Below are 24,198 nucleotides of genomic sequence, written 5' to 3'. Positions count from 1 at the left end.
ATAATCCTGATTTGGGAGCTCTACGGACAATTCCTTTGACCTCATGGCTTGGTTTTTGCGCTGACCTTCACTGTCAACTGTGGGACGTTATATATAGCCAGGTGTGCCTTTCCAAATTATGTCCAATCAATTGAATTTACCACAGGTGGACTCCTCCAATCAAGTTGTAGAAACCTCTCCAAGGATGATCAATGGAAATGGAGTTCAATTTCGAGTCTCATAGCAAAGGGTCTGAATAATTATGTATATAAGGTATTTCAGTTTTTTAAATAAATTAGCAAATTTTCCTTATAACCAGTATCTGCTTTGTCATTATGGGGCAGTGTGGGTAGGTAGAATTTTATTTTATAAATTTTAGAATAAGGCTGTAATGTAACAATGTGGAAAAAGGGAAGGGGTCTGAATACTTTCCGAATGCACTGTACGTAAACAAATAAAATATACAATTGTGCTCTGTGTAAAGAATTAAGAAAAGGGCACTTTTTCATCCATTTCATTTTCCTCATGAGACCATTACCACGAGTTTGGCTGACTTCAAACTTCTTTGACGACGATAACCTTAGATATAAGATATTAGATAATCTTAGCACGTTGTCTGTAAATTATGCATTTCCTCATTAGCCCGCCGATAATGAAACAAACAGTGACTCAGATGTTGTCTCACAATTAGTGTAATTACCTGCAGTTGTGAGGTGTTGTTGTCCTAGGATCAATTAGCGATAACGATATGCACAAAACACGCTAGTAATTTCGCTCATCATCCCATCCCCGCATTAATGAACAGAATCCAATTAAAACAAGCGGGCACACAATGCAATTTGCATCCCAATCAATCTCTTGGAAATATCATGCGCATCTTTTTCCCACTCAATTAGAATCAACAAGAGCACTCAAATCATGATGAATGTAGTTTTGTGCTCGAGAACAACTGTGTAAACAAACAAGTTGAATAGGTGTATGTGTGTGTGTGTGTGTATATATATATATCACACACACTACCGTTCAAAAGTTTGGGGTCACGTCGAAATTTCGAAATTGTTTTTGAAAGAAAAGCGGTTTTTTTTGTCCGTTTTTTAAAATAACATCATTGATCAGAAATACAGTGTAGACATTGTTAATGTTGTAAATGGCTTTTGTAGCTGGAAACGGCAATTTTTTAAAATGGAATATCTACATAGGCGTACAGAGGCCCATTATCAGCAACCATCACTCCTGTGTTCCAATGGCACGTTGTGCTAGCCAATCCAAGTTTATCATTTTAAAAAGCTAATTGATCATTAAGAAAATCCTTTTGCAATTATGTTAAATCAGCCAACAGTTTTCAGCTGTGCTAAAGCAGCAAGAACCTTCTTTAGTCTAGTTGAGTGTCTGGAGCGTTTAGCATTTCTGTGTTCAATTAGACTCAAAATGGCCAGAAACAAAACTTTCTTCTGAAACTCGTCAGTCTATTCTTGTTCTGAGAAATGAAGGCTATTCCATGCGAGAAATTGGTAAGAAACTGAAGATCTCGTGTAACGCTGTGTACGACTCCCTTCACAGAACAGCGCAATCTAACAGGGATGTAAAGAAATGTGTGCACAAAATTTGATGTTTTTTGTGCGTATGAAACATTTCTGGGATTTATTTCAGCTCATGAAACATGGCTGTAACACTTGTTGGGTTTTTATATTTTTGTTTTGTAAATCAAGATTGGTTGAGTCGATGCATTGTCACACTCTGGCTGGGGCTAGGAGATTGAGTTGGAAATTGAAAATCATGTGTGGTGTTCGTTTCTGGTCTGATTAGGTGAAGGCCCTCTGATAGGACTTCCTCTGCAATGGTAACTATAGTAACAGAGTAGTACCACTAGTAGAAAACCTAATCCTCTTGTAGGACGTCAATACTACTCAATTTCATTGGTCTTGGCCCACTGTTCCTCCTCTCGGAAGTATCAAATCAATACACGGCAGCGTATCCAAATCATAACTCTTACACATCCCCCATGCCCTAGCTCTGACAGTACAATGTATTTTAGATCCATGGGCTTTGCAGCAGTGCTACATTTTCACTTCTTTGAATGACTTCAATATGCGGCCGCCAGTTGTCATCCCAGACCAGCGTCGTCGAGCGACAATCAAAATCAGCGTTTCCCCATCTGACCGCCTCGATTGCCAAGATTTCCCCCCTTCTGATGCAACCACAAGATGGCTCCGTTAAAGTCAAATTCGGAGGCTGTCGTTAAAATTGCATTAAAGCATATTACGGCGTAATTAGATATTAGTACCTAATCTTGTGTAATTACAAAGACCGAGTCGTGGCGGCGAGCAAAGGGTGTGGTAAATGAGTTCTCTACACATTCGACTGATACCGTATGTGTAATCAGTAAAGAGGTGCACTGACATATGTCGTCAGAACAGGAAAGGGAAAGATTAAAGGGTTGACGACTATTGAATCGCACACCCCTGTCATGGAGCAGTGGCTTGACTGAATTAGAACATGGTGATCCAATGGCCTCCACTTCAGACAGACCAAGAGATGCAGCTGTAGATACGAGACAGTTGATCTGTATCCCAAATGGCACTGTATTCCATATGTATTGCACAACTTTTTTTATATATATATATATATATATGGAATAGAGTGCCATTTTGGATGGACCCTTGGTGTTAGACGGTCTTTGGATTGCAGTCGAAATGAAAGCATCCAGCAAAATCTTGTATAACGTAACTGTAGGGAAATGGTGACGCTTGCACCAGTGTTGGTTCTATTTAAAGGTTCACCTCCGCAAGAGCATACTGTAAGAAGGATAGCAGTATTTTATTGTAATACTAAATGTTGTTTGATGTATCACCAAGTGCTATTGAAATATACCTGCTTGTAATCATATGTAGTTAGTCCCCCCCTTTGCTGCTATAACAGCCTCTACTCTTCTAGGAAGGCTTTCCACTAACTGTTGGAACATTGCTGTGGGGACTTTCTACCATTCAGCCACAAGCATTAGTGATGTCGGGCACTGATTTTGGACGATTAGGCCTGGCTCGCAGTCGGAGTTCCAATTCATCCCAAAGGTGTTCGATGGGGTTGAGGTCAGGGCTCTGCAGGCCAGTCAAGTTCTTCCACACCGATCTCGACAAACCATTTCTCTATGGACCTCGCGTTGTGCACAGGGGCATTGTCATGCTGAAACAGGAACGGGCCTTTTCCTAAACTAAAAGTTGGAAGCACAGAATCGTCTAGAAGGTAATTGAATGCTGTAGCGTTAAGATTTCCCTTCACTAGAACTAAGGGACCTAACCCGAACTATGAAAAACAGGTAGCGTTCTTTTGGCATCCACCAAACGCAGATTCGTACGTCGGACTGACAGATGGTGAAGCGTGATTCATCACTCCAGAGAACGAGTTTCCACTGTTCCGGAGTCCAATGGCGGTGAGCTTTACACTACTCCAGCAGACACTTGGCATTGTGCATGGTGATCTTAGGCTTGTGTGCGGCTGCTCGGAAATGGAAACCCATGACCTGGCCTTCACAATCACCCAACCTCAACCCAATTGAGATGTTTAGGATGAGTTTGTCTGCAGAGGGAAGGAAATATCTACATAGGTGTACAGAAACCTATTTATTGTGTTAGCTAATCCAAGTTGATCATTTAAAAAAGATAATTGATCATTAGAAAACACTTTTGCGATTATGTTAGCACATAAAACTGGCCTTTAGACGAGTTGAGTATCTGGAGCATCAGCATTTGTGGGTTCGATTACAGGCTCAAAATGGCCAGAAACAAAGACTTTCTTCTGAAACTCTTCAGTCTATTCTTGTTCTGAGAAATGGAGGCTATTCCATGTGAGAAATTTCCAAGAAACTGAAGATCTCGTACAACGCTGTGTACTATTCCCTTCAAAGAACAGTGCAAACTGTCTCTAACCAGATTAGAAAGAGTGGGAGGCCCCGGTGCACAACTGGTTGGGTTGTGTTTCGGAGGACGCACGGCTCTCGACCTTGGCCTCTCCCGAGTCCGAACGGGAGTTTCAGCCACGAGACAAGACTGAAACTACCAATTGGATACCACAAAACTGCGGAGAAAAAGGGGTAAAAAAAATGTTTTAAATAAAAATATTCTGCCCTGCTAGAGCTGCCCCGGTCAACTGTAAGTGCTGTTGTGAAGTAGGAACGTCTAGGAGCAACAACGGCTCAGCTGCGAAGTGGTTAGCCACACAAGCTCACAGAACGGGACCGGCGAGTGCCGTAGCATGTAAAAAATCATATTTTCTCTGTTGCGACACTCACTACCGAGTTCCAAACTGCCTCTGGAAGCAATGTCAGCACAAGAACTGTTCGTCGGGAGCTTCATGAAATGGGTTTCCATTGCCGAGCAGTCGCACACAAGCCTTAGATCACCATGCTCATGCCAAGCGGCGGCTGGAGTGTTGTAAAGCTCGCCACCATTGGACTCTGGAGCAGTGGAAACACGTTCTCTGGAATGTTGAATCATGCTTCACCATCTGGCAGTCGGACGGACGCATCTGGGTTTGGCGGATGCCAACTGTAAAGTTTGTTGGAGGAAGAATAATAGTCTGGGGCTGTTTTTTGTGGTTCGGGCTAGGCCCCTTAGTTCCAGTGAAGGGAAATCTTAATGCTACAGCATACAATGACGTTATAGACAATTCTGTGCTTCCAACTTTGTGGTAACAGTTTGGGGAAGGCCCTTTCCTGTTTCCGCATGACAATGTCCCCGTGCACAAAGTGAGGTCCATACAGAAAGGTTTTGTCGAGACTGGCGTGAAGAACTTGACTGACCTGCACAGAGCCCTGACCTCAACCCCATCGAACACCTTTTGGAATGAATTGGAAAGCTGACTGCGAGCCAGGCCTAATCGCCCAACATCAGTGCCAGACCTCACTAATGCTCTTGTGGCTGAAATGAAGCAAGTCCCGGCAGCAATGTTCCAACATCTAGTGGAAAGCCTTCCCAGAAGAGGGGAGGCTGTTAGAGCAGCAAAGGAGGGACCAACTCCATGTTAATGCCCATGATTTTGGAATGAGATGTTCAACAAGCAGGTGTCCACACACTACATGACCAAAAGTGTGTCTTAAATGAAGAATTCAATATATAAAATCAAATGCGCCGAATACAACCTTACAGTGAAATGCTTGCTTAGCCCGTAACCAACAATGCAGTTAAGAAAAATATGTTTTTTAAAGTATTTACTAAAATAAAATAAACTGCAATTAAAAAAATATATAAAGACAACAATAAAATAACAGTAGCGAGGCTATGTACAGGGGGTACCGGTACAGAGTCAATGTGCGGAGCACAGGTTAGTTGAGGTTATTGAGGTAATATGTACATGTAGGTAGAGGTAAAGTGACTATGCATACAGTAGATAATAAACAGAGTATCAACTCAGTAAAAATGGGGGTGGGGGGACAATGCAAATAGTCTGGGTAACCATTTGATTAATTATTCAGGAGTCTTATGGTTTGGGGGTATAAGCTGTTGAGAAACCTTTTGGACCTAGACTTGGCGCTCCGGTACCGTTTGCCGTGTGGTAGCAGAGAGAACAGTCTATGGCTAGAGTCTTTGGCAATTTTTAGGGCCTTCGTCTGACACCGCCTGGTATAGAGGTCCTGTATGGCAGGAAGCTTGGCCCCAGTGATGTACTGGTCCATACGCACTACCCTCTGTAGTGCCTTGCGGTCAGAGGCCGAGCAGTTGAGGATCTGAGCACCCATGCCAAATCTTTTCAGTGTCCTGAGGGGAAATAGGCGTTGTCGTGCCCTCTTCACGACTGTCTTGGGGGTGGCCTGTCAGGAAGTCCAGGTTACAGTTGCAGAGAGGTGTTTAGTCCCAGGGTCCTTAGCTAGGTGATGAGCTTTGAGGGAACTATGGTGATGAACACTGAGCTGTAGTCAATGAATAGCACTCTCACATAGGTGTTCCTTTTGTCCAGGTGGGAAAGGGCAGTGTGGAGTGCAATAGAGATTGCTGGATCTGTTGGAGTGGTATGCAAATTGGATTGGGTGTCTGAGAAAATGGTGTTGATGTGAGCCATTACCAGCCTTTCAAAGCACTTCATGGCTACAGAAGTGAGTGCTACGGGTCGGTAGTCATTTAGGAAGGTTACCTTGGTGTTCTTTGGCACAGGGACTATGGTGTCTGTCTATGGTGTCGGATGTATGTTCTTCATGCAAATGACGGGGATTTTGGCCTTGTCGGGTGTCTGAAGTAAATCCTTTGCGTCCGACTCTTTAAAGAAGAAATCTTTTTCCGGTACGAGGTGATTATTCGCTGTTCTGATATCCAGAAGCTCTTTTCAGTCATAAGAGACGGTGGCAGAAACATTATGTACAAAATAAGTTACAAATAACTCGAACAAACGCACAATTGATTAAACGGCAGCCATCTCCTCTGGCTCCATTACTAGACCTATCCTCAATGATTGTGAGAAATGCATTGCGAGCGATAGGCCGACACAAAGGAACAAACGTATAGTAAGCGACCAGATTGCATCTGGAGAGCCACCTAGTTGTATGAGCATGTTGATCCTCTCGCAATGAAAATGCTATATATGACATTCTTCCTCACGTCTCTGTGCTAGTTAATAAACAATGATTAGTGATCAGATACAGTAGATGGGCAGTGACTCTGAATTAGCATCCTGCTGAGGTTGCAGTGTGATTGTGCTGCTGATTATCCCTCTGCTACTGTGCTTGGCTTCATTAAGGATGAGGGCTGTGTCCCCTTGAGAATGATGCTCCTCTGCTCCAGTCAGAAATAGCATTAGCATCTCATTTGGAACCCATTGGAACTCCTCTCAGAGCATAGCCCATCTCATGGCCATTTGGGAGCAGCACTTTACAATATCGTGCCTAGGTTACTGAGAGAGTCACATCATGGTCACCCATGTATTTGTAATGTGTGCCAGTAAGCCAAGCACTAGTGAAGGATGATATACACAGTAAGTTGTGAATGTTAACGCTCGCATTTATGTAGACAACAGTGGGCCACATTAAATGGGCTTGTGGGCCGAATCTGGCTCGCGGTCCACCAATTTGAGACCCCTGTTATAGAATGGTCTCTTGATAAGGATGTGTGTGCTGCATGTTGCGACTTTTTGCACATGTGGAGGGTAACCAGAGACATTCAGTAGTCTATACCCACTTACACACACAGCTGTGTCTGAAGGTTTTACCTGAGAACTACATTTTCTCCCTCTGCAGTTCACAGCCAGCCCAGCTCTTACTGTAGAACCCATGTACGTTCACTGAATGTAGTCGTTTGGAGAGAAAGTGAGGTTCATTTTCTTTTGTGTGCCTCTGTCCTCACCCACAGGGCAGTAATTAGCATGGTTTTTGGTTCACACGCAAAAAGGGACAGGTCCCGCAGGGGTGGGTGGGGGTGTGTGTGTGTGTGTGTGCACTCTAAGCCCCCATTCATCAAAGCAGTGGTTGACTGTGCCAGGCCATAGCTGTAGATTAATCTGCCTGCAGCCCCACACTGAGACCCGCACTCCCCATTAATCTAACGCCTGGTCCGTGTGTGTGTGTGTGTGTGCGCGCGCTGTAGGTTTGTATCCATAGATTTATGAATATGCTGACTTGAATACATAGTCTTTTACAGAATTTGTAATTTTTTTATAGGGGGTTGCCTTTTCAACAGTAACTAATATTTGGGTGAGAAGGAGGCATTGTCCAGGCAGGTTTGCGGTACTGGTATAGAGGGGTGGACAGTGAGAGAGGGCAGACCGAACACCTCCAGCCAACAAGCTACAGGGGAGACCAACTGGAGTGGGAGGGAAATTTAAATGCAATCGATATTGTGCAACTGAAGAGGCAGAAGTGCCTTAAGTCATTTTTGTCAGTCAGTTGGCCAAATATAAGTGAATACAGGAGATTTAAGTAAAAAGGAAGCTTTGTTGTCTGGCAGTGTTCCCAGCACAGATGGTCTAGAGACTCTAGAGGAAAGGAAATTGAAATAGAAGCCCTCTTACCTTAGCTGGGGTTGAGTCCGAGAGAGTGCTCTGTCTGTGTGTGTTAGGGATGGGCACGGTTAATCGAATATCGAACAGACGTTAGTATTCGATTACTTCAGTGAGTGTTCAGTGAAAAAGCTTTGTCTAAAATGAAATTATCCTTGTGACACTTTTACCTACAAGGATATACCATGACATTTGAAAATCTTAATTTAACAAAACGAACTTGAGTATAGTCTTTATGAAACGTTGCGTTGAGCTACTGCTGCGCATTTGGTCCTCCAGGCTGTCCTGACATCGGTATGCTGTTTCCTACTTTAAACAGCAATAACAGGCGCTCGCCTATCGGCGGTTCCACTAGCCCTGAAACGGATCAATGCAAAACACCTTTTTTGTAACAATCACATCTATCATGGCAAAAATCAGACTTCTCTTTCGCTGTTGCTTACAAATTCCCGGAGAAATCACACTGTCCGCTGTTTACCTCAGCCATGTGCATTTGCGTCAATCTGATTGGTTGAGACAGTCAAGCTATTTTTTATTTTTAAAAAGTGTCATTTCGACAAAAAGGAAATCACAAAAATGTAATAGTAAAATAATTTCAAATGCCCATCCCTAGTGTGCGTGCGCCTGTGTTGGAGGACTGCTTGGTGACATAGTATAGCTATCTGCCTTTACCACAAATAGTATAGCTAATCTTTTGACATTTCTTTTAAACCACTCTCTAAATTCAACCATGTTACCTGCCATGACGTGAACCATTAGGAAATAGCTTCTCCAACCCCAACACTGTCACAATTGTCCACCATTTTGGAGACACTGTGCTTTGTCATAGCACTCCACTCAACCCCAAGTTGTCTTCAGTCCTCAACAAGTCTCCTCTTCCTCTTTTCTCATTTTTTTAATATACTATTTTTTTCAAATCCACTCCCAGTCCCTCTTAACTCTCTCTCTCTCTCTCTCTCTCTCTCTCTCTCTCTCTCTCTCTCTCTCTCTCTCTCTCTCTCTCTCTCCATCTCCTCTTCTCTCTCTTCAGGCATTCTCCCCTCATCCTCTCCTCCTCTGTGCTCTCTCTGCCCGGCCATGCTACACTGCTCTGTGTATTAATTGTGGTTTGATAAATTCCCAACTGTGGCTTTGTGGGATTGTGGAGTCAATGACTCGGAACTGCAGTGGAGAGAAACTCCACAGAGGCGTTTGGCCCGGCTGCTACCGAGAGGAGAGGAGCTATGTTGGCACCGCCGCCAAGAAGCTAGCAGCTTGACTCCAAATTGCTCTCATCTTGAGGCATCTTCTCCTTTTAACTCTGAGATATTGATAATTAAAGATGCTTTATTATAGCAGCTGTTTAGTCATTGATCTGGAAAGCTTTATTTCTCATACATCCTGTATTGTCGTTTGTTTATAGGAACCGATAGCCATGAGGTAAAAGCTAAAGAGGTGCCTCTGTCGCCAAGCAGATTTGCGTAGGATTTCGGATGAGGTGCCAAGTGATGGTTATTTATAGACTCCTCAGGTGATCCTTTTACATTCACTTTGTCGTTGTAGTTCTCTCTCACATCCCATTTTACCGGCCCTCATAGGTTCTCCTGTCTATAGTTAGCTACTCTGTAATGGGCATCATTAAAACCGTAGCTGGCATTTCAATTACATTTTTTAATTTACACTTAACATTTTTGCCATTCTTTGGCCATAGTCACCAACAAATAGCGTTTGGGCATATATTTGCCATTGCTGTCAGCCTCATACCAATACACAGACTACTTTAGCTTTGTTAACGGCTCACTGTGTGTTAAGGCATGGTTGCATAAGGTGTAAAACTGCAATAAATCACCAAAAGTGACTTTCTCACAAGACATTATAGCCAACAATGCTTTCACACAACACCCCTTGTCAAAAAAAAAAATCCATCTCGAATAATGAGCCGCGTCACAGAAAGTAAATTATACGAAGGCGTTAAGTAACAAGTCTTTATGAAATCACATCAAATCTAGAGTATGTGATGACTGCAGTAAATACAGTACTGTTGGAGGTGTGGATGGGAGGAGGGAGCTCGGGATGAACGAGTGAGAGCATGTGACAGCCACGCCACCATAGCCCTGCTTTGAGACCATGAACCAGGGAAAGTTAGCAGGCTGCCAGCCAATCAGGAGATGCAATTCAGAGCCCCGAGTCATTAGGGTAAACGAGCGAGGGGGATTTACAGGAGTCGGGCTAATGCATAGTAATCGTCAGGAATTATTTTCTATCTAGCTCCCCAAACCCGCACATTGCCACTAAGGCCTTCCACAACGAGCGTAATTAATTTGACTGTACTTTCTCCACTGCATTTTTATCGCTGGCCAAAATCACCTACTTTTAAGAAATTATATTGAAGATTAAATTAGGGATTTTAAAATCAAGGTCTCCCAGAAGAAGGTGCCTCTGGGCGAAATAAGATGAATAATTATGCTAAAGTGCGTTATGTAGCCAGATGAAGATATTCCTTGAAACTAAGTGAGTCATCGTTGGCTGCTCGACGCTTCCTGCTAGCATACCCAAGCATAAATTGAATAACATGTATTGAATAGTTAGAGGATAGAGAATTATCTATTCATAGATTGAGAATAGAGTCACCTTGACAATGTCTATGCATAATGGAAATGGAAAATGGGATATTTCTTGTGCTGCTTATTGTATGTAACAGTGCAGTTGAAGGCAGCATTCAGAGAGAGAGACGGTCCTTTTTGTTAAGTTATGCTTTAGTTCACTTTGAGGTACTACTGAGATCCTTTTCCAAACAATGTTTATCAATTTCATTAAATATTTATTCTGTAAATACACTGACTGGACAAAACATTAGGAACACCTTCCTAATATTGAGTTGCACCCCCTTTTGCCCTCAGAACAGCCTCAGTTTGACGGGACGTGGACTCTACATGGTGTCAGTGTTGGCTGGATTTCATTTGGGTGGTGGACCATTCTTGATACACACAGGAGATTTGAGCGTGGAAAAACCCGGCAGTGTTGCAGTTTGACACTCCAGTTCGCCTGGCACCTACTACCATAACCCGTTCAAAGGCACTTAAATATTTTCTTGCCCATTCACCCTCTGAATGGCACACATACACAGTCCATGTCTCAATTGTCCTCCCCTTCATCTACATTGACTGAAGTGAATTTAACTGTGACGTTAATTAATAAGGACCATAGACGAATCCAGGTGAAAGCTATGTCATGGAAAGAGCAAATGTTTTGTATACTCGGTGTACTTGGTCTTCCTTGCGCCCCTTTATGGTCTTTGCTTTGGGTGGGCGAGATGGGGGAGTCTATCTCATGAGGGGTTGAGTTTAACCTTTCTCTCGCACTCTCTCTCCCTCTCCGTCCAGGGCGGGCTCTGATGAGATTGACAGACAGGAAGCTGGAGCGAATGGGCATCATGCAGGAGGGCCAACGGCAGTACATCCTCCAGCAGGTCCTGCAGCTCCGCGTCAGAGAAGAGGTCCGCACCCTGCAGCTACTCACGCAAGGTACAACTCTCACCATGGCAGCGTCTCAAATGGCATCCTATTTCCTATATAGTGCACTACTTTTCACCAACGGTAGGAACAGTAGGGTGACAATTGGGATTGCACCTCATAACACCTCTGTCATTGGCCATGATGGAGCCGGTGTGACCAGCTTTACAGTGATAGCCTATGAAACGATAGGCCATTTCACTCACCCGATTGCATGGTCGTGCGGCTTTACATTCAATTGGTTTTAATTGTTCTCTCAGCACTCTTTATGTGGCCAAAGCCAGCCACCTGCACCAATCAACACTACAGCCAATTTACAGTATGTGTGTATTTCTGGACCCTACTCTACAGTCTGTCTCCCCATCTCAGATCGTCCAATCACAACACTGACCCCCTACACCGTGACATCCAGTCATTCTTAGTGATTCGTCTCTCCTCAGCGTTCAGCACCACTCATCACCACCTGTAACTAAAATCAGCATCATCCCCATCAACTTGTCTCTGGCTCTCAACACAGATCTCTTTTGCTTCAGGGGCAAAATCCAAATACTGGGAAACTGTTCTCGTCTCGAATTCTTGTGGTGTTTCTCTTTGATGCTCCTTTCTTGTTGCCACTGGTTGAGGGAGAGCGAGATGCTACACTACTGCTGGGGGAGAGGGGCCCCTTGTGTCCGTAGAAATGCTGAACTTGTGCTACTAGAACTACTGCTGTGAGAATTAGAACGGGGAGGGAAGAAAGGAGGGAGAAATGGGGAGTGGTGTGGAAAGGAGGAAGTGTGAAATGAAGGGAAGGAGCTGGACAAAGGAGAACTAGATTTACTGCGGAAAGGGCTGGGTGGGTCATTTAGTGGGGGAAGCGAACACTGAAGGAAGATGATAAGAGAGGGAGAGAGCCTTGAACAGAGGAGAGCTGGTGTACTTTAAATACTTTTTTGGGAATAAAGGTGTGGGAAGGGAGGACCTAACGGTCAGGGAAGTTATGGGAAATGACAAAAGTGACAAGGCGGCGTGAAAGAGGAGTTTGTGAGAAAAGGAGAGAGTGGAGATGAGATGAGGAGAGCGGTGGTGTAATTACTGCGGTGTACCCAGGCAGAATTAGCCAGACGGACAGTGATTAACCTTTAAGGAGCAGTGGGCCATGGGAGGAAAATAATTAGATTCCTATCTCCTCTCTCTCTCATCGTCTCCACGCAGAGGGAGGATTCTGAAGGATTCTCTACTTTTTTAGCAACAACAGAGGAGAGTTGTCCTTTCGTTAAACAGTAATGCTCAAGTTAGGTAGAGAGGCTTTTTAGACTGAGGAGGACAGTTTGATGAAGTGGCATTGTTTTCCAAAACTGTGCCGTTCCATTACATACACTTTCATAACATTGTTTGTTCACATTCAAGTCCTGTGCCTTCAGAAAGTATTCATAACCCTTGACTTGTTCCACATTTTGTTGTTACAGCCTGAGTTCAAAAATTGTCTGCACACAACACCCCATAATGAGTCCATAATAAGTTAAAACATGTTTTTAGAAATGTTTGTGCAGCGACTACAGCTTTGAGTCTTTCTGGGTAAGTCTCTAAGAGCTTTGCACACCTGGATTGTACAATATTTGCCCATTTTATTTTCAAAATTCTTCAAGCTCTGTAAAATTGGTTGTAGATCATTGCTAGACAGGAATTTTCCAGTCTTACCATAGATTTTTCTGGCAGATTTTAAGTCAAAATGGTAACTAAGCCATTCAGGAACATTAATTGTCTTCTTGGCAACGCCAGTGTAGATTTGGCCTTGTGTTTTAGGTTATTGTCCTGCTGAAAGGGGAATTCATCTCCGTGTCTGATGGAAAGCAGACTGAACCAGATTTTATTTTTATCCTGAAAAACTCCCCAGTCCTTAACGATTACAAGCATTCCCATAACATGATGCAGCCACCACTATGCTTGAAAATATGGAGAGTGGTACTCTAATGTATTGGATTTTCACCAAACACAATACTTTGTATTCAGGGCAACAATTAGGTTAGTATTGTGGAGTAACTACAATGTTGTTGGTCCATCCTTGGTTTTCTCCTATAAATGTTGTAAAATCACCATTCGCCTCCTGTTGAAATCCCTGAGTGGTTTCTTTCTTCTCCGGCAACTGAGTTAGGAAGGACCCATGTATCTTTGTAGTGACTGGGTGTATTGATGCACCATCCAAAGTCATCCATCACCATGCTCAAAGGCATATTCAATGTCTACTTTTATTTTTACCCATTTACCAATAGGTGCCAATTCTTTGCGAGGCATTGGAAAACCTCCCTGGTCTTTGTGGTTGAAATGTACTGCTAGACTGAGGGACCTTACAGCTAACCATATGTGTGGGGTACAGAGATGAGGCAGTCATTCAAAAATCATATTAAACACTTATTGCACATCGTGAATCCATGTAACTTATTTTGTGACTTGTTAAACTCATTTTTACTCCTTAGCTTATTTTAGGCTTGCCATAACAAAGGGGTTGAATACTTATTGACTTGATACATTTCAGCTTTTCATTTTTAATTAATTTGTTAACATTTCTAAAAACATAATTCCACTTTGATATTATGGGATATTGTGTGTGGGGACCAGTGACACGAAATCTACATTTGAATCCATTTTAAATTCAGGCTGTAACACAACAAAATGTGGAAGAAGTTGGTGTGAATACTTTCTGAAGGCACTGTAGATGGATGTTCAAAGTGGATCCTCAAAGTGGCTCCAAGCCTGATGTCTTTGCTATCAATCTCATAAAAGGAGTTTGCACAAATACCAACTACATCAGTTACAGGAAAAATCCTTTAATTTACAGTGTTAAATAAATAAAATGTTTCATTTATCAAAATTGTGGAAATCTATAGCAGCTCAAGTCGACTACAAATCCACAATGCAATGCTCTCTAGAGTATCAGTGTGAATCATAATACCCATAAAACCTAGCGGTCAAACAGGGAAATGGTTCCAATCGTTTTTCCACCATTCATTTTTCCCATAGGTGTTTTTGGAAACACTTAACATAAGGGCTGTGTTTCGTGTATTCTGACCCTTACGTGATGTTTTGATAACAATGTAAATCTCTCTAGGACAACGTGACTAATATATTCACCTGTATTTACCCCCCCAAAAATGGTATGCTAATTAGCTGCTAATGTGGCTATCATAAAGAACTACAAATACAATGATGATCTGGACGAGACCGACGAGGTCTCGTAAGAATCTCTAACTATCTAATTGGCTACATTTCTTTAAATTGACAATTCTGTGAACTGTCTTATGCAAGTTTTTTAAATTGACACAATACCTCTTAAATTAACAAAGGTATCAGCTAGAGATAACATGCAGGAGCTTGTAGGGATTTGTAGTTTTGCATGATGCCTACTTTGATGCTAATTAACTTTTTCGAATCAGAGTAAATAGAGCCAAGTATATTGATTAGTCACCTTAGAGAGATTTAAATGGTTATCAATACGTCATGCCAGGGTAAGCCTACGCGAAACAGCCCTAATTTGAAAGTGTTTTTTAAAGTCCCTATGGTGAAAAAACGATTTAGAACCATTTCCCTGTTTGAACGCTAGGTTTAATGGATATTATGACACCTCCACTGTGGGGCTCTATGGGCTGGCTGGCTAGCTTCTCCCACTTTCTGATGCTGTTGAATGTTCTGATTTCTAATAGCACTTTGTACTTTTCAAGAATGAATCAGTGCCCACGTTTCTTTTTAAAAAGGGTTGGATGTTAAAGATGTAGAATCTTGTGATTTGAATAGAAATCTTTAACCTAGCACAAGAGCGTATTTCGAGCACATTTACTGGATTTAGTGTTTGCCACCTTGACTTTCTACTTTGATTCCTTTTCATCCATGGATAAGAGTCAGATACTTAGTTAAGACACCGTGCTGATGGTGAAAAATGAAATGTCCTTGCTTGTTGTTAACCTTTTTGACAAGCAACCATAAAGGAAAAATGAAATCAATTTAGTACTAAAGTGTACAAGGTTAATGGAAAACTAGAATAACTGTTAAGGTTTTGATTTGATTTGATTTTACACAATGGGCTGTATTGAATCTCCCCAAATGATCTTCTCTCCATAGAACGGAAAGTTAGCGGTTGGTTGTTCAAGAAGATTTTTTCCCCTGATAGTAACTCTGTATTAGAGGAAAACCTCATTTAACATACCATTGGATGCATTGCTCTTAAATTTGAATTACACAGCATAAAGAATTTGATGCGAAGTTCTGTCAAGTGTATTGGAGTCCTCTGTGGAGATGGATTTTGCAGGATATTCTTCTGTTAGATGAACAGTATAATCATTAGCAATAATAACTCAAATCTCTGTAGCCTAACTCCACTTCTTACAATATTGTCTTGGCTATAGGTTCATTAGTAAAGACCTGTCTCTGCACTCACTTCATTCTTAAGCAAGTGTCTTCTCTCTCTAATGAAGTCTTTGCCCCAAGGCCTTCAGTGAAAAGAATACATTTGCACTGTAGTCTAAAGTGCAGAGTTTCCTTGCGCCAGACTCCTTAATGAATTAACTCTCCCTGGTCTATGGCCTCAAATAGGAATGTCCTTCGCTTGGTGATCTTTAATCAATAGTGTGATCTTTTATTGAATGTAATTCTTACCTCTGGAGTCTTTAGTGCACATGTGTCAAACTCAAGGCCCGCGGGCCAGATGTGGCCCGCCAGGTCATTTTATGTGGCCCGCGAGAGCTTAAAAGTTTTGAGTGTCTAAAAATAAATACCAAAAAATAAATTAAGAGCGTGCTTTGACCAAAAACTACATTCCCACAATGCCTTTCGACTACGCTAGCCACGGCAGTGTCCATGCCAACGAGTGGAATTGAGATATAAATAATGATCCCAAAATGTCCAGAAAGAGAAAAGTTGATGCAGACGGAAGACTGTTTCAAGAAAGATGGGAAGGCGAATACTTGTTTGTGCTTCAAGGAGAAAGACCGGTATGTCTTTTGTGTTACGAGGCGGTGTCGGTTGTCAAAGAGTACAATCTGCGTCGACATTTTGACACCAAACACGGAGCTAAGTACGCTAAAGCTAGCCTTCAAGAAAAGCAACAAATTGCCCAAGAATTAAAAGGCAAACTGCGGTCGCAGCAGAGTTTGTTCATGAAATCCACAGCCAAAAACGAGGCCGCGGTGAAAGCTAGCTTCATTGTGGCTGAAGAAATCGCCCACGCTTCCAAGTCTTTTTCAGAGGGAGCGTTTTTGAAGCAGTGCATGCTGAAGGTCTGTGAGCAGGTGTGTCCCGACCAGTTACAGACTTTTAAAAATGTCAGTTTATCAAGAAACACCATCGCCGACCGAGTGAAGGAACTAGCAGAAAATCTTACAACACAGCTGGCCGAGGAGACACGCAGCTACACAGCTTTTTCATTAGCTGTTGATGAAAGCACAGATAACACGGACACAGCGCAGTTATCAATTTTTATTAGAGGCGTAAAGTCGGACCTCTCTATCACTGAGGAGCTGTTGGATGTGGCTGCAATGCATGGGACCACGACGGGACAGAACATTTTTGATGCGGTAGAGAAGTCCGTAAGTAAAAATGCATTGCAGTGGGAAAACTTGGTAGGATTAACTACAGACGGTGCACCGGCAATGTGTGGCGGAAAAGTGGGCTTGGTTGGACTAATGAAGGGGAAAATGCAAAAAATGAACTGTCACACGCCTTTGATAACGTATCATTGCATTATCCATCAAGAAGCTTTGTGTGGGAAGGTGCTGGGGATGGAGGACATTGTGACCACAGTCATGAAAACAGTGAACTTCATTCGGGAGCGTGGCCTGAATCACCGTCAGTTCCAGCAGTTTTTGCTGGAGATGGGCTCGGAACACGGGGATGTGCTGTACCATACAGAAGTGCGGTGGCTGAGTAGGAGCAAAGTCCTCAAGCGATTTTTCGAGCTCAGGAAAGACATTGCTCTTTTTATGCAGAGTAAAGGAAAACTCATGTCTGAACTATCAGATCCAAAGTGGATGTGTGACTTTGCTGTGTTGTGTGACATAACCGACCATCTCGCCCAGCTGAATCAGAAGCTGCAGGGACGCAAACAAGTCATCACGCAGATGTCCGACACGATCACGGCTTTCCAGCGTAAATTGGACTTATGGATGTGGCAAGTGAAACAGGACAATCTTGTTCACTTTCCTGTTTGTCAGAGCATGTCAGCCTCATTTCCCGAGACTTTTTCATGTACTCAGTTGGCTACCAAACTGAGCTGGTTAAAGACTGAGTTTGATCGGCGCTTCTCTGACTTCAGAGCACAACAGTCTGGCTTTGACATCTTTGCCAATCCTTTCACCACCGATGTCTGCACTGCACCCCAACACCTTCAGATGGAGCTAATTGAGCTTCAAAGCGACAGTGGCCTGAGAGCAAAGTTTCAGGATGCTACAATCCAGGACTTTTACCGTCTGCTGCCTCCTGGTTTGATGCCACAGCTTCGACTTCATGCTGCCCGTGTTCTGTCCATGTTTGGGAGCACCTATCTGTGCGAACAGTTTTTTTCCATAATGAATCTGAACAAAAACAAGCACAGATCACGCCTCACGGATGACAACCTCCATGCTGTTCTACGCATTGCCTCAGCACAGGACCTAAAACCAGACATTGACACACTATAGTTGTGAACTGAGTCAACCTTTATTTTGGTATTTTTAGTTGATTACATATTATTTATGTGTAGCTGCTGTAGTAATTATTTAATGTTTGCAGGTTTATGTGTGTATGCAGACAAATTGTTGTCATCAAACCATCAGTTGGGTGCACGGCTGTGCAGCCTTTTTTTGTAAAATGCTACATGTGTCATACATGTTCTTTGCAGCTCAGTTTTATGTTATTTTTCTTTATTCACTTGGACAGTTTGAAACTTCATTAATGGAGTTATGTGGGTTTTCATAAGCTGACAAAATTTAAAAGGATTTATGTTAGAGCTACAAGCAAACATATATTTTCTATGCAACTGTAATTGTCACTTGAATAAGTTATAATAAATAATGAGTTATTTAACATTAAGGAGGAGTTACATTTATTTTACATTACATTCGATTACATTTATAAGTTACATCTGGCCCTTTGAGGACAGCCATTATGCTGATGTGGCCCTCGGTGAAAATGAGTTTGACACCCCTGCTTTAGTGTATAGAGTCTTTGCTTTGTGATTTTTATTTTAAAATGTTGTATTACTCAAACCACCTTCCGGGCTGGATTAACACAGAATTAGGAATTAGAATACTAATAATAGGATCCCTATAGTTTGACACCCCTGATTTAGAGTCTTGACTCTGGAGTCTTTAGTGAATATAGTCTTTACTCCAAAGGAGTCTTTGGTAGGTAGTGTCTTTCCTGAATGGAATGTCTTTACTCTGGAGAAGGATGCCGAATTGAGTGGTCTTATTTTCTGAGCTCTCTGCACGGCAGGCTTCAGTCCTCTGTGGAGTCAATAGCCCCGGAAAACTCCTCCGTCTCCCACCTCTTTCGCTCTCCCCCAAAAGAGACCCTATCTGCACCGGAAAGTCGTCAAGATATGATTAAGGGGGAGAAAAAGTTAAATGCATTTTTAGATGTAATTCTTACCTATAAGACCGAGGCTGAGCGCTATAATATCACTATTTAATGAAGTCCTCAGTTCCGTTACTCCCTATTTTAAACGTGTAACACTATGAATTCCTTGGGTACCAATCGGGGCTCATATTCGAAAGGTTAGGAGTCATTATGTAGCAAAGTAATGTGGCCACACTGTTCGTGAAATTGCCTCTGAGCCCTCACTCATTAGTCGCTAACGTCTGAAAGCTCGGCTACCCACAGTGAGAGACAATGTAGCTACACAGCTAATAAATGTTCTGAAATACAGGGAATAATTATTTCTGTCTTTGTGAAGGCACAGACTCCATTTACTCCATTTATTTGCACCGCATTGAAAGCGGCCACGGTAATCAGCCGCCCCGCAGTTGGTATTGAGATCGAGAAATGTAGCCCAGGTGTTTTTAAACTAGCCTCGAACAAAACACTGGTGTTTTGAAAGTAATAGTTCTACCTTTTGATAACTTCCGGTGACAAGTCCCCTCCAATATGGAGTGAAGGCTCCCTGCTTAGGTTACCAATTAGAGTACTGTTCTCCCTCACAAATACCTCAGACCGGACTGTGAGTGTGCGGCGGCCATTTTCTTTCTCCTTTTTGTTTCCCTGCCTACTTGCACAGAGGGAGTTGAAGAACGTCAAGGTTAGCCGCTGCAGCACGTCATCTGGTTTTATCCAGGGAGAAGCAGGGAATACAAGAATGCAACAAAACCGTCTTCTAACCTGCCCCATTGTCTCTCAAGGTTGTCAGAGCTGTATGGCAGTGAAGCATGAACAACACGTGCAGATCTGTTAATGAAGCTGAAGGAGAGAGGGCACCGCTGTAGAATTCAAAAGATGGAATACCCAGAGCAGATCTGGCATGCAGGTAGAATGGCCAGATGCACTGATTGTACTGTTGTCATACGTGAGGCTCTCTGCAGCATCACCTTCGACCTGCGAACCTGGTAGAAGCACAGAGATGGCACTGAGCACAGATTCTGATATCTTTAGCTGGTTATATAGACTCAGGCAAAGGCTTTATTAGTTTTGTCATGTCCTACAATGGACCTTTGCAGACAGCATGGACATTGACTTTATCCAAAACAAGTTTATCGTGAGCTTAATAGACTGTTATTATAGATTTAACTTTTCAAACTGTTACTCTGCAAGTCTCTGCACTGAACTTTGCAACAACAATGACCCGGCAGGTCGATTTTTTAAAGCTGCAAAAAACTAAATCCTTTAAAAACAAATGTATCCTCTAACCGGGGAGGTTTTTCACCGCGTGGCGCCGCATTCATCAATATATGGAGCAATGAAGAGCAATAAAAAGGCATCGCCCTGCCCTAGCTGGTTCCACTCAGTCTGCAGATAGCCATTCCCGACCACCACCGGCCACTGCCTAGGCAGTCAGGCACATGAAGTCGGCTTCCCAGAATTCACTCATGATCTAGCCAACCTGGATCAATAGCAAGCAGGACGCTTTACTGTTAACACCGCCAGCCATTACATATCTCTGGGCCCTGGCTGCTGGCTCCAACCCTATATGGAGGGTTGCTATAAGACACTATTATAGTGGTGATGAGGAAGACCTCCACGGACCCTTAGTGTCCAGAAGTAATTTAGCCATTCAATGCGATCTGTGGAGTTGCTTTTATCTCAAGTGTTCTCGTGTCAATTAAGTTGTGACATTCCTGGATTACTATTTATATTAAGAGTCTGGTTTAATCAACAGATATGATAGTCAGTTGAAAAAAAGTTGGGTACAAGACCGTGTACATATTTTGACTGTGTTTGGCATGATCACTACATATCCCATTATGCCAAGCGGGGAGAGGAAGTTGTCACAGTTCTGAGACCAGTCAAAAACATCCTGCTAACCCTACGCCAATGACGCTGGTGGATGTCAAAACTGAACTTGGATCCGTGTTAAGTCGCAATGATATCCTTCGCCTCCGTCTTATGACCGATCTGTGTCTCGAACCAGTCATGACTATTCAACAAAACAAGCTTTCTTTGCGGCAAATTCCTTAGTTACATGATTGTATAACTAGCAAATGAGTTTTGAAGTTGAGGGTGCAGTATTTATGAAGTTTGGCAATGAGGATGAAAACGAGCATAGTTCAGCTAGCTGGGGAGAATGAGCTCGGGCTAATTCAGGTAGCGAAAAGTTTGATTTAAGCAATTCAGACTGAAACAAATAAATTAGATTTACTTATATTTAAAGAGCGTAAATCGATATACAATTCTGAAATCAGCTTTAACTCTCAATAGTAAAACAAAGATTCATGGTGATATCGCTTCCGGATACAGTAGATTCCTCCTCCTCACCACTCTATACAGTATAGAGGTTTTGGTGGGTTTATGTGTTGCCGTGGTGACCTTAATGTAGTGGATTGTGTGTCATAGATCATTAATGTAGTTTGGAGCGTAGCCTGTCTTTTCTTGTACTGGTCTTGCTTATTTGGAGGTCTTTTTAATTTGATGTCTTGTTGTAATTTAGTGTCTAGTTCTTTCGCTTCTATCTTAGCACCTTTTTTAGTAGCTGGTCAATCTTTATCTCAAGGTGTTTGTCTCTATTTGGTCTTTTCAGTTAATCTCTATCGATCTTAACATATAGGCGTGGAACAGATGGGACCTGTTAGCCCATGTTGCCATAGATTCATATGAATGGCCGTAAACATTTGAAGCCCCCGGGAGAGCGAGAGAGCAAGGACATTTTGAGGAAACGTAGGTGTCTCAAGGGGGTGCATAAAAGGAAATGATGTATATAATGCTGGATCATCATTTGTGTGCTCTGGATTTATGATACCGCAATTAGCGGTAGCCGCGGCGCTACACCATTATTATTGTAACGTCTTTCATGTCGAGGGCAAATTTGATTGATGTCAGTAATTATCTTTTTAGCCAGTAGTTCTCAAGGTAGCGCTCGAGACAAAACGTGTCCCCGAAAAATGTCTCTCTCGCGTGTCACTGAGCCTTTGGTCCCGCCCTGCAACCTCATTGGATGGCAATCAAATTGCTAGGGGGCTGGCCCACATGGGCCAAGCTTGCAGTACTCAAAATGGCACCACACAGGCTGAACACTTTAAAGAGACTTTGAGGTCCACCACAGGAATGTAAGACCCAGAGTTACCTCTGCTGCAGAGGATAAGTTCATTAGCGTTACCAGCCTCAAATTGCTTCCCAAATAAATGCTTCATAGAGTTCAAGTAACACACATCTCAACATCAACTGTTCAGATGACTGTGTGAATCAGGCCTTCACGGTCAAATTGCTACAAGGAAACCACTACTAAAGGACAGCAATAATAAGAAGAAACTTGCTTGGGCCAAGAAACACGAACAATGGACATTGGACCGGTGGAAATCTGTCCTTTGGTCTGGAGTCCAAATTTGAGATTTTTGGTTCCAGCCGCTGTGTTTTTGTGAGACACAGAATATGTGAACGGATGATCTCCGCATGTGTGGTTCCCACTGTGAAGCATGGAGGAGGTTGTGTGGGGGTGCTTTGGTAACACTTTCAGTGATTTATTTAGAATTCAAGGCACACTGAACCAGCATGGCTACCACAGCATTCTGCAGCAAACGCCATCCCATCTGAGTTGCGCTTAGTGGGACTAGCATTTGTTTTTCAACAAGCGGATGACACAACACACCTACAGGCTGTGTAAGGGCTATTTGACTAAGAAGGAGAGTGATGGAGTGCTGCATCAGATGACCTGGCCTCCACAATCACCTGACCTCAACCCAATTGAGATGGTTTGGGATGAATTGGACCGCAGAGTGAAGGACAAGCAGCCAACAAGTGCTCAGCATATGTGGAAACTCCTTCAAGACTGTTGGAAAAGCATTCCAGGTGAAGCTGGTTGAGAGTGCCAAAAGTGTGCAAAGCCTTCATCAATACAAAGGGTGGCTACTTAGAATCTCAAATATATTTTGATTTGTTTAAAACTTTCTTTCTTTTTTACTACAGTTCATGATTCCATATGTGTTATTTCATAGTTGATGTCTTCACAATTATTCTGCGATGTAGAAAATAGTACAAATAAAGAGAATCTTTGTGTCCAAACTTTTGGCTGGTACTGTAGGTAACTTCCAAAATAAAGGAAACACCAACATTTATTTATTTAACATTTATTTAACTAGGCAAGTCAGTTAAGAACAAATTCTTATTCACAATGATGGCCTATCCCGGACGACGCTGGGCCAATTGTGCGCCGCCCTCTGGGACTCCCAATCACAGCCGTGATACAGCCTGGAATCGAACCAACTGAATCCTGTTTCCATTGATCATCCTTCAGATGTTTCTACAACTTGATTGGAGTCCACCTGTGGTAAATTCAATTGATTGAACATGATTTGGAAAGGCACACACCTGTCTATATAAAGTCCCACAGTTGACAGTGCATGTCAGAACAAAAACCAAGCCTTGAGGTCGAAGGAATTGTCCGTAGAGCTCCGAGACTTGTTTCGGGGCACAGATGGGTATCAAAACATTTCTACAGCATTGAAGGTCCCCAAGAATACGGTGACATCCATTATTCTTAAATGGAAGAAGCTTGGAACCACCAAGACTCTTCCTAGAGCTGGCCGCCCGGCCAAACTGAGCAACCGGGGGAGAAGGGCCTTGGTGAGGGAGGTGACCAAGAACCCGATGGTTCACTCTGACAGAGCTCCAGAGTTCCTCTGTGGAGATGGGAGAACCTTCCAGAAGGACAACCACAGTGGAGGCAGCTCATAATAATTGCTGGAACGGAGCGAATGGAATGGCATCAAACAAATGGAAACCATGTATTTGTTACTTTTCCGCTCCAGCCATTACCATGATTCGTCCTCCCCAATTAAGGTACCCCCAACCTTCTTTGGACAACCATCGCTGCAGCACTCCACCAATGGTAGAGTGGCCAGACGGAAGCCACTCCTCAGTAAAAGGCACGTGACAGCCTGCTTGAAGTTTGCCAAAAGGCCCCTAAAGGACACTCAGACCATGAGAAATAAGGTTTTGTGGTCTGATGAAACCAGATTTGGCCTGAATGCCAAGTGTCACATCTGAAAAACCAGGCACCATCTCTAGGACGAAGCATGGTGGTGGCAGCATCATGCTGTGGGGATGTTTTTCAGCGGCAGGGACTGGGAGACTAGTCAGGATCGAGGGAATGATGAAC

General features: G+C 42.9%; 1 protein-coding gene across 2 annotated transcripts in view; it reads left to right on the top strand.

Annotated features, from left to right (window-relative positions):
- LOC120027163 (sterile alpha motif domain-containing protein 12-like) overlaps positions 1-24,198 on the top strand; it is a 122,116-nt gene that overhangs the window by 35,775 nt on the left and 62,143 nt on the right. For both annotated transcript variants that reach the window (XM_038972032.1, XM_038972033.1), the window contains one exon: positions 11,319-11,459. In XM_038972032.1, coding sequence (XP_038827960.1) covers positions 11,319-11,459 — 141 coding nt within the window. The remainder of the gene's footprint in view (positions 1-11,318; positions 11,460-24,198) is intronic.

This window comes from Salvelinus namaycush, chromosome 32 (assembly GCF_016432855.1).
Source record: "Salvelinus namaycush isolate Seneca chromosome 32, SaNama_1.0, whole genome shotgun sequence".
Lineage (NCBI taxonomy): Eukaryota > Metazoa > Chordata > Actinopteri > Salmoniformes > Salmonidae > Salvelinus > Salvelinus namaycush.
This window is presented reverse-complemented; position numbering and strand designations above follow the sequence as displayed.